The sequence below is a fragment of the Primulina eburnea genome, chromosome 16 (genome assembly GCF_022965805.1).
Source record: "Primulina eburnea isolate SZY01 chromosome 16, ASM2296580v1, whole genome shotgun sequence".
Lineage (NCBI taxonomy): Eukaryota > Viridiplantae > Streptophyta > Magnoliopsida > Lamiales > Gesneriaceae > Primulina > Primulina eburnea.
In genome coordinates this window covers 5,616,320-5,626,194 of record NC_133116.1, presented here as the reverse complement: position 1 = coordinate 5,626,194, position 9,875 = coordinate 5,616,320, and the positions used below count along the sequence as shown (strand labels likewise).

General features: G+C 38.9%; 1 protein-coding gene across 2 annotated transcripts; it reads right to left on the bottom strand.

Annotated features, from left to right (window-relative positions):
* Nucleotides 1-1,810: 1,810 nt before the first annotated feature.
* Nucleotides 1,811-9,491, bottom strand: LOC140817273 (protein MEI2-like 4). 2 transcript variants are annotated; one of them, XM_073176911.1, is made up of 15 exons: nt 9,229-9,491; nt 8,301-8,435; nt 8,062-8,107; nt 6,825-7,160; nt 6,200-6,627; nt 5,936-6,094; nt 5,733-5,849; nt 5,504-5,652; nt 5,192-5,289; nt 4,702-5,106; nt 3,817-4,459; nt 3,264-3,348; nt 3,073-3,141; nt 2,818-2,997; nt 1,811-2,561 (listed from the first exon to the last, which is right to left on the bottom strand). In XM_073176911.1, the coding sequence occupies exons 2-15, from the start codon at nt 8,364-8,366 to the stop codon at nt 2,406-2,408; spliced, it is 2,937 nt and encodes a 978-aa protein (XP_073033012.1). In that variant the 5' UTR covers nt 8,367-8,435; nt 9,229-9,491; the 3' UTR covers nt 1,811-2,405. The 2 variants fall into 2 exon arrangements, with proteins under 2 accessions (XP_073033012.1, XP_073033013.1); XM_073176912.1 differs by having other exon boundaries at nt 8,301-8,397; nt 9,229-9,455.
* Between the last annotated feature and the right edge of the window lie 384 nt (nt 9,492-9,875).

Genomic DNA, 9,875 nt, shown 5'->3' with positions numbered 1-9,875 from the left:
TCATCTGAGAGGTCATCCCAGCCGACCTCCCATAACAGCAGTTACGTCGATCGGGGAGGTCAGCCGACCTCCTACGCCGAGCTCCCATGCCGAACTCCCAAGATGATGCCGAGCCGACCTCCTATAACAGCAGTTTCATCGATCGGAGAGGCCAACCGACCTCTCACGCCAAGCTCCCATGCCGACCTCCCAAGATGATGCCGAGCCGACCTCCCAAATTATGATATCGGTGTGATTGGAAACATCTCGGCCGAGCTCCCACGCCGAGCTCCCGGGAGGTCCAGACTTCAGGTAGGCTCGTACCTACGAGAGCTCTTACTCAAGCATTAAGCGTAGTCGACAGAAATCAAAGCCCATTAAAAATCTAACCAAATCTGGCACAATATCTGACCAAATCTGGCACAAGATATACTCAAATCTTTCAATATTCTGAGAATCTAAACCTACCAAATCAGGACTCTATCGTTTTCCTATAAATACCAGGTTTTGTTCACTGTTTATGCATTCATATATTCACATTCTCTCAGCACAAACATTACTCTCTCAGTTTTCTATTCTCTGACTTGAGCGTTGGAGGGGCTACGCCGAAACAACCTTTCGGCCCCCAAGAGTAGTTTCCTATTCTTTGACTTGAGTGTCGGAGGGGCTACGCCGGAACAACCTCCCGGCCTCCTTCTAACACTCTTGTTTGTGATTTCAGATTTCGAAGGTCCGATCCGAGCTCCAAGTGAAGATCCGACCTCCCAGCTACCTGTCGAATGTCCGATCCGAGCTCCCCAAGCGAAGATTCGACCTCCCAGCAGCCATCCCCGATTTCAGCAACATCATTTACAAACACTTCTTGACACTAGTCACGGTGATTCAGGCTATTTTAGCGTAAATCGTTGTGTTTTTATTATGTTGGAATATTTTAAAGTTTAAAGAATCGAAGTTAAGCAAAAAAAGATTAGGAAAAACTTACTCGATTGTTCTATGCGTCAAGAAAATGTTGAGTTGCCTAGAAAAGACGCCTTAGTTCCCCATATGCGGCCTGAAAGAATCAAAGCAACAGAAGGTGCCTAAGCACCTTCTGCTGTGCAGAGGAGGCGCCCAAATGCCTTGGTTTTCTCCGGAGTTGTGGAGGAGACGTCTAGTGAACATGTGATAGTTTTCATGATACATTGCATTCAAATGGTGTCCTTGGTAGTTTTCATCTCATTTTTGGACGAAAAAACATCTCATTGTTGAAACATATCCCTACATGTTGATATCTATAAACACATGATCAATGTTAAAAACTTTTGAATCATATTTTTTTGAAAACTTCATGCTCTCATATTGTTCATTCTGCTTCTATTAAAAGAGAAAATGCAACGTTTATGAGTTTTGTATCTCGAAAAAAGATCATCACAAAATCGAAACACCAGAGCAAATCGAAACACCAGAGCGAGTAAATTCTTCTTAAAGAGAATCTTCTAGTTTTCAAGGTATCATGAACAACACATCCAGGTGACAAGTGACTCAATGCTAGTTGTGGTTCGAAACGCGCAATCCATTAATTACTTTGCTAGCTTAGACCAGATCATTATGATCTTACGCTCAAAATCATTCGCTTTCACTGATAATTCATGGTTCAACTCTGGCTGTAAATCGATTTTAAGACACTTGGTTAAGCTTTTGAGAACTGCTCACACTCAAGATCATTAAGGCCATCTCCCATATAGAGATGAGTTGGAGATGCTCTAACAAACATATGCAATGGCCTTACTGATTGCTGGGGCCATACGTCAACTCAGTCGCCATGTCGTGTTGGTTCAAATTCTACTAGTCTTACTTGCACTCTCTTTCATTCCATTCAACAAGACAGAACAAGGAAAGAAGAACGAAAGGTTTTCTAGTTAACTGGTTCTATCCATTTCTGAATCATCACAACAAAAATTCAATAACGCTCTGACTTTTTAAGCAAACTGCTCCAAAAAACAAAAATAAACCGAAAATTAAGAACAATGTGAAATAGGGCACGATGAAGAAACAAAAATTGCCCAATAAAAGGAGATACGGTAGCAGAAGCCCCTCCAAACAGCATAATTTGTTGTAGTTCAGAAACTCTATGCACACATACAGAATCACAAACTCATCAAAATAGTCCAAAATTTTGAAGCTCCATAAGTTGCTCCTCATTGTGCCTGCCATCGTTGTGTTGGGCTCATGGCACAGATGAAAGGTGCTATTCTTCGGACAGGCAATCCCTAAACCTCTAGAGTTTCTCAATTGCAGGAAATTTAGCTCCCCCCCTGTTAATTTCAGCTGATGCCGTCTCTTGCTACTCTTATCATAACATAATGTACAAACAAAATTCAGTTAGGAAAACCACTGCAACACATTTGATTCTACCACGATTAGTAGTCAAAAAAGAAAGTAGCAGCTTAATCTGATTCTTTGCCTGAAGCAGTTGATACATCCCCATAGACATCCTCCCTGATTACAGAACCAATTAGGATTTCTTGATTGTTTTCCACAGAGGTGGTGGCTCGGATCTGGCTGGGTCTTGGTCGAATATTAGCACCCATAGGGAAGGGAACCTGAAGCAGAAGTAGATAAAAATAAGATTCTTGATTTTTTTTAGGGTTACATCAAGGTTAAGCTTAAGTCCACATCTAAGAGTTCTGAGGTCAAATATCACTTAAAAGTGAATCAATACAACAACTGAAAGGTCAGTCCAAGTCCTACAGCACATGGATTTTACAAGATAAGTTAATTTATCAAAGGGGAAAAAAAGAAGACGCGCATAAATTTTCAAAATTCATCCATAATGTGCAAGACACCTTGTTCTCATACCTGATCACCAGCATTGGGACCTTCTGTATGGAAGAGTATAGGACGGCACCTCTTGTCTTCATTCATCAAGCTTGAATTCTGGAAATGCGCAATGAGGGCAGCCTTTCCCTGGATTCGAGCATATGCCAAGGACGCTACTTTTTCACTGTTAAACTTTTCCCATTTCTTTCCATTGAATGTCTGCAAAGTCAAGAAAAGAAAATACATTTGGACCAATCCAAAACACACAAACAAGTGTCTGAAAAATTAATATACCTGATAAAAAGGAATAATGAGGGAAGGATCGGTCATATTTATAAAAGCATAGCCTACATTGCATTTGTTCTGCATCCAAAAACCAACATGAAATAAATAAGGAACTTCTTTGGTGCCAAATCATAAGCATCCAAGAAAGCCCTTTGACAAATTAACAACAAATGGAAATAAATTCTTTGGAGTGTACTTGCCTTAAAATCAATAGGCAAGTAGATGAAATCATAAGTCCCTCTATGGCGTTCATCAATTGCAGCCAAAAGCATCTTTGAAGTGTACCTGAAGTCACAACCATCATGGATGTAAAGGGAAGCACGGATTTTGAAAAACCAAGAAAAGAAAAAAGAAAGTATATTTCAAATGCCTTGGAGAACCATTCAATTCGACGCAATTAATAAACAATGTCCGTGGTGTGTGTTCCAAAAACGGAAATCCAGGATATTAAATAAACATCAGTATCAGATAAAGACGGATAACAACTTTCAAGTATTTGAACAATAAAGATGAGCTTGTTCAAACCAAAGTGTTATTGGATGGTCCAACACCATCCTAGTACATGGAAATATAAAACCTTAAAATTTATTCATTTAGTCACCAGAATGCAGGTCATACTATAACATTTATATGCATGTACAACAACCCGTTGTACTTGTGCAAAAATGCTAATCATCAAGGTATTGTGAAACCAAGGAAAATTTATCAGCTAGGGGAAATGAATAAACAATATAAAAAGCAAAGAGGCCCTACTTGTTAGGAATGTTCTTTATCATAAGGGTTGTCCTCTTATCTTCTCCTCGTAAAATTCGGTCCACATCGAGCTCAAACTGTTTCTTGTTGTCAGCTTGACTAGAGTTGCCTTCATTTCGGTGGCTTCTAGCACGTTCATTGGGAGAATCAAATGAACTAATCAGAGGAATAATTTGGCCTCTTGCAGGAAAAATCATGCCTCTCTGATGTTGAGGATGCAATCCATTATTTTGGGAAGGAATTGGCAGGTCTATACAATTTCCACCAGCACGAGGAAAGATGTTATGAGGAACGAATTCCAACGGATGTGGTGAATTACAAGACATTCTCATGTTCCCAAGTGAACCTGGGTGAAGTACAGTTGTATCGGGTGATTCCCCAGCATAAGCATGTCGTCTGTCCCAGATATTGATAGATGGTGCCGATCCTACATGGTGATTATTAAGAGGTAGAAGAGCATTCAGCATATGAGAAGGTGCCCTAGGAACTGCATGCAAATGTTGAGGAAGAGAAGCACCAATCCCATTAACAAATGATGTTGAATTAGGCCATGCACTGGATTGAGGTTGGCGGTGATAAGAATGACTCCACATGTAGTGATGGCCAGGTGGAGCACCACTGCCATTTCCAGAGGAACCAAAACCTGAAATGAAGATGATCATATCACTCATCATAGTCTCACAGTTTGAAAAAACAGTAAACGGAGGAAATATTATAATCCGAAATATGACATTTCTTTTTTCTTCAAACATAACAAGGGACACGTAAAATCTTTCTCAGTCTATAGTTCCGCCTTCGACAACTCATTTTCTAAATGCAATTAAGCAGCAACTCGGGAAATCTAGCAAAGATACAAAAAAGGCAGGAGAACATGTGAAATCTTACTGTCATTTAACTCATACGACTTGCCATCATTACCGACTCTACAAAACTGCTGGTTGTCAAGAATTTCGGGTGGGCGAGCACTAATATTTGCAGCCATATTACTTGGAGAACCAAAGAGAGGGGGAAGCCCATTTGTTAAACCACCTTTGTACTCTGGAAGCGAATGAGGATGAGTATTTGTCACTCCCTGGAGCTCAAATTTCAGGTGGTTCCTCAAGTGGCCAGATTCACTAGTAAGCGAATGATTTCCTGATCCAACCTTTATTAGAGAGGGCAAGCTGTAAGATACACTAGATGGATCTCCTGATTGAAACATGTTATCCAGGAGTGGACTATGAGGACCTCCGGTTCCTGAGAATGGACCATTATCCATACTGGGCGTGCTTCCTCCAAGAGTCAGAGATCCTGAAATAATTATCCAAACATATATTAACAGCTTTTCTGATAATTGGAAACAAATCAGCTACTAAGTAAAAACTATTATAATTACCAACAAATCCAGTAGCGAGGATATTAGGAAGGCTATGGTGTTGCAATTGAATACCAGACTCTGCTAGTTCCGGCTCTGAAGAAAATAGCTGCCTTGACCTATAGAAAAAGCAGAGATAATCCATGGGAGTCAGCTGAAATATAATATTCTCCGTAGAGTCCATGAGTCAACAAGGCACAGTAAACTGAAAAACCTAAAAAATCATATTGTTTACTTGCAAGGTTGGTTTCATAAATGAATATGATTCAGAACGAAGGAAAAATATCAGCCATGAGGATTAGAAATGAAGATAAATATAAGTGTCTGGTCCACCTTTTAGAGCCACCAGGTTGGCTAGGTTCAATCTTAATCCGCTTTCCAGATATGTCACCCCTGTTCCATGCACGGAGAACAGATTCTGCAGCTCTAACATCATAAAACTCCATAAATTTGTGCTGACTTCTAGGTAGAGTTTCACGAATCTACACCCAATAACAATAGTTAATAGCTACAATAGATTGCAAAGTAAAGTACTACGTTGGCAGTTGGCGCCAGAAGTCACCTCCTTGATTTCACCGTAGACTCCAAAGATTTCAAGGAGTTCATCATTTGAAACTGAAGAATCATGGATGAAAATCACAAGAGTTCCCTGATTTATATCCCTTTCTGATGGATTCTCCTGTCAAAAGTATCCAGAAAAGACACAGTTTACATAAATGTTTAAGATGGGCAATAGATGAAGAAGAGCAAAATAGCAGACATTACCTTCGGAATTGAGAAATGTATATCAAGCTTCCTATGCCGTAATTGCTTATTTTGGAGAGCTTTCAATGCATTGCATGCTGCTCGTATATCATAATATGAGATCATAACAAAGCCACGATGCTTGCATGCTGTATACAAAGTGCGGATGTCCCCATATTGCTACAAATACGAAATTTGAAAATAAGAATCCATTCCACAACTATGTTACCAAAAAGAAATTGCTTGAATCACAACTTGAAGAACCAAAATATAGTCGTAGGGTACCTCAAAAACCATTTGTAATTCAGAATCTTCAACGTTGCTATTTATATTTCTCACAAAAAGTGTTCTAGAAGGGTGCTCCCCAAAAGGATGCTCCCCACATTGAGAAACCTCAGATACTCCCATTTCAGTATTTGGATTTACATCAGAAAGTTCATAATTTCTATGCAACGAGCCATCTTCTCCAAGTTCCAGCCCTCCCACACTACTAAAAAGGTCTAGATCTTCCGCATTCTCCCCCCCATTAAATTGGGCAATGCTATCAAATCCATCAGTCACTCCAGAAAGCAAGTCATCATCATCAGGAAGAAGATTACCAATGGTTAGAGCCTCAAGTTCTTTAAGGGACACAAAAGCATCCTCTCCCTGAGAATGGGAGGCAGCGGCACCAAAAGAGCAACCATATGCAGAATGATTCGAAGGTAATATTACTGCACGAGATAAAAACAGACGGAATAATGAAGTATTATCTCGAAATCAGGTTCGCTTTGCATTAAACCTTGAAAGCAAGCAACATAAAAATGAATAAAATGAAACCGTTCGAGTTCAAGTGCTTTTTATGGCATGAGTTGCTGAGATAAGAACACATTCAATGAATTAGTTAACACAGGGGAGATGTACTGCATACACTTTTTACTAAATAAATCTGACATTGAGCTTGAAAAGAGGCTGTTTTCGTCCTGAGAACCCATGATACTTATTTTATCTCCACCGACCAAACCAGATGCAGACTCCGGATTCATAATAGTTCTAGTCCTTTGATCATGGTCAAGAACACTTGGCAAGGAATGACTGGCAGCTCTTTCAACTGAAACTATATGTTTCCCTAATGAAAGGTTAACATTTCGACCATGACTGAGATAATATTCAGGAAGAACATAACCCTGGGGATCCAACGGGATTCTATTCTCAATAGGCGACGAAGCAACACCTGCGGCTCTTAATGCGGCACCAGCTTTCAAACCTGCAAACAATCCACAATGCTTAATGCAATCCCCGATATTGATTGAAGAAGTCTAATAGCTTGAAGAATTGTGAAACAAAGGCAAGTCAATATAACTGCTTTTTGTTAAAATGATTGCAGACACTTGTGGAATTTTTCTGGAGTTCAATTATCTTTCCCAGAGTGCGAGATGACATTTCAAGAATTTTTCACGAGGAAATTAATCCATTTTTAACAATGCAACTAATATGTTCAGGTTGCGGCTGAAAAAAAGAACCAAATTTCACAGAAACCTCTCGTGTTTATTGATAGAAATTTTTACCACAGAAAAGCTAAATGTCATATAAATCCTTTAGCTATTTCTTCATGTTTATCAAAAGTAGTAAATTATTTTATTCACAAACATAAATAACAAAATAATAGATTAATGTTTTTTTCATAATCATCTTTAGACAACAAACTAACCCATCCGCACCAAAGGTATTTAATTATCCGTTGGCAAACCTTCTAATTTTGTCAGTCGCTCAAGGAAGAATATTAATTCACAAACGACACAATCGAATAGACAATAATAGGATTTTCAACTAAAAAAGCTTTTGACGAAGAATCACTTGCAAACACATCAATTGTAATTTAGGCTAGGCTCCATATTTGGCATAAAAAATATAGTTTAAACGGTCTATAAAGAGGGATCGCATCCATCTACACATTCAACTACTAAGAAACCTACAAATATCTATAATTTGAATGGTTTATACTTCACACTTGTTCAAAAAGTAAAAATAACCTTCGCCCCTCCCCCCTGCTCCCCATTCCCATCCCAACCCCCTCGATCCAGAGAGAGAGAGAGAGAAACGAATAACTGTACTGTTTTCATTTTCCATGCAGAAGCCGCCATAAACTAAGACCATGGGCAACTCACCGAGATAACCAGGACTGTGGTCCATCGTCCATGCACCAACTTGTCTCTGCAAAGAGTGGAAAGAAGATATCAGGAATAATTATGACCGTGCTGCAAAGATGCCAAAAAGGTAAACGGATTGTGGGTGGAACAAAGACTGATGCAAGGTGAACCGTTGGACAATTCAAATCCCTGCTTTAATTTATTTTTCACAAGATTTTCAGTAAGATTCTTCTCTTCCATTGTATGCCAGAGATTACCTCATGCAAAGAACGTGTTTCCTCGGGAAGAAAGGATGAAGGAGGTACACCCGAATGGTTAGTCATATCAGAGGGTGCGACTGATTTAACAGATATCCTGTCCTTGGATTGCAGCAAAGAACAAACTCAATGATTCTGTAAGACAATTCAATAAGATCCAGCGTTAGAGAGAACACGCACAGATAATACATACACAATATGATTTTACGTGAAAACAACGGATTTCAATTTCTCGTAACGAATCGCTTTTTCTTTCTTAAATTTTTTTAAAGAAAATGGCTAGTCTATTTGAAACAAGAAAAGAGAACGTTAACGAGATCCAGCAACCCACAAACCATAATTCATGGCAGTATAAATAAATGTTCGAAATTGAAGCAGATCGAGAAAAGATCATCTTAAATTTCGAACTCTAGATTAAGGTAAACACAAAATTCAACATCAGATCACACAACATAAACCCTCGGACGACCAAAAGTTGCAACCTTTGGACTTGCACGACCATAATTCTCAAGGGATCAAAGTCTAAACAACTCAAATTCCACAAAAAGTAAACAAAAAACGTCAAAGCAAGGTCAGCTACAGAATCACAACAACATCTCTCAAAGCTCAAAAACCGTACCAAAGAGAGAGACAGAGATAAAGGGTGCAGGAAAGAACAAGAGGTGACAGAACAGAAGAAGAATCTGAAGAAGGCCATATAAACTGAGAGATAATTTAAAAATGACAAGACAAAGGAATAAATTGCGGGAGAAGGCAAAGGGAAGGGAAAATGTAGGAGAGATCTAGGTATCTTTGGCGTGCAAACAACATCTTCCGTGGCGCCTTTAATTCCTTCCATTTCTGGCCGGCGTTTTCCTACATTGGACGTTAATGTACCTCAACAATTACATGTCAAAATTCTTGTTTCCTCCCACGAGTTTGTACCCACCTGGAGAAAATGAGTTCCTTCTGTTCAGCTCCCTTTTGATTCTCCTCCCTCTTTCCCCGCGGCTGCTGCACATCAGATCTTTGACGACGTCACGCCCGGCGAGCCACGGTGGAGATTCCTATCTCTACCAGATCGCTGGGCGCATAGAGATATTAATAACAAAACGCAAAGAGAATAGATGGCAGGAGAGAGAGAGAGAGAGAGAGAAAAAGAAAGAAAAATGGTTCTTATCTGTGTTTGTATATATATATATATACACCTATACATATATATTATGTTTGAAAAGGAAAAGAAAATTTGAAGCGGACAAGGGACAGGGGTAACGAGTTGTTGCTGCTGTAATAAAAAAAAATGAGAGAGATATTTTCCGAGATAATAACAATAATAATTATTATATTATTGTTAATTATTATTATTGGTAAAAGTATCTTTATTATAATTTTGGAAAATGCTATAAAAAATAAGGTAATTAACGATGAATATTATTTTTTAAACGATTAATTACAGTCCGAGTTATCGTCTCCGGCTATGCTAAATTGGTCGTCGATTGATCCTTTTTATTTGCTAAAAACCTGAAGAAATAAAACGAGAGGATATCGTAAATTTTTTTTACGAAAGAAGATAAATATAAAAGAAAATGCTAAATC

Coding starts and splice junctions, on each gene's coding strand:
- LOC140817273 (XM_073176911.1), bottom strand. CDS start 8,366: ATGACTAACCATTCGGGTGTACCTCCTTCATCCTTTCTTCCCGAGGAA. Junction 8,108..8,300: donor AAACACGTTCTTTGCATGAG/GTAATCTCTGGC, acceptor CACTCTTTGCAG/AGACAAGTTGGTGCATGGAC. Junction 5,653..5,732: donor TCTACGGTGAAATCAAGGAG/GTGACTTCTGGC, acceptor TATTGGGTGTAG/ATTCGTGAAACTCTACCTAG.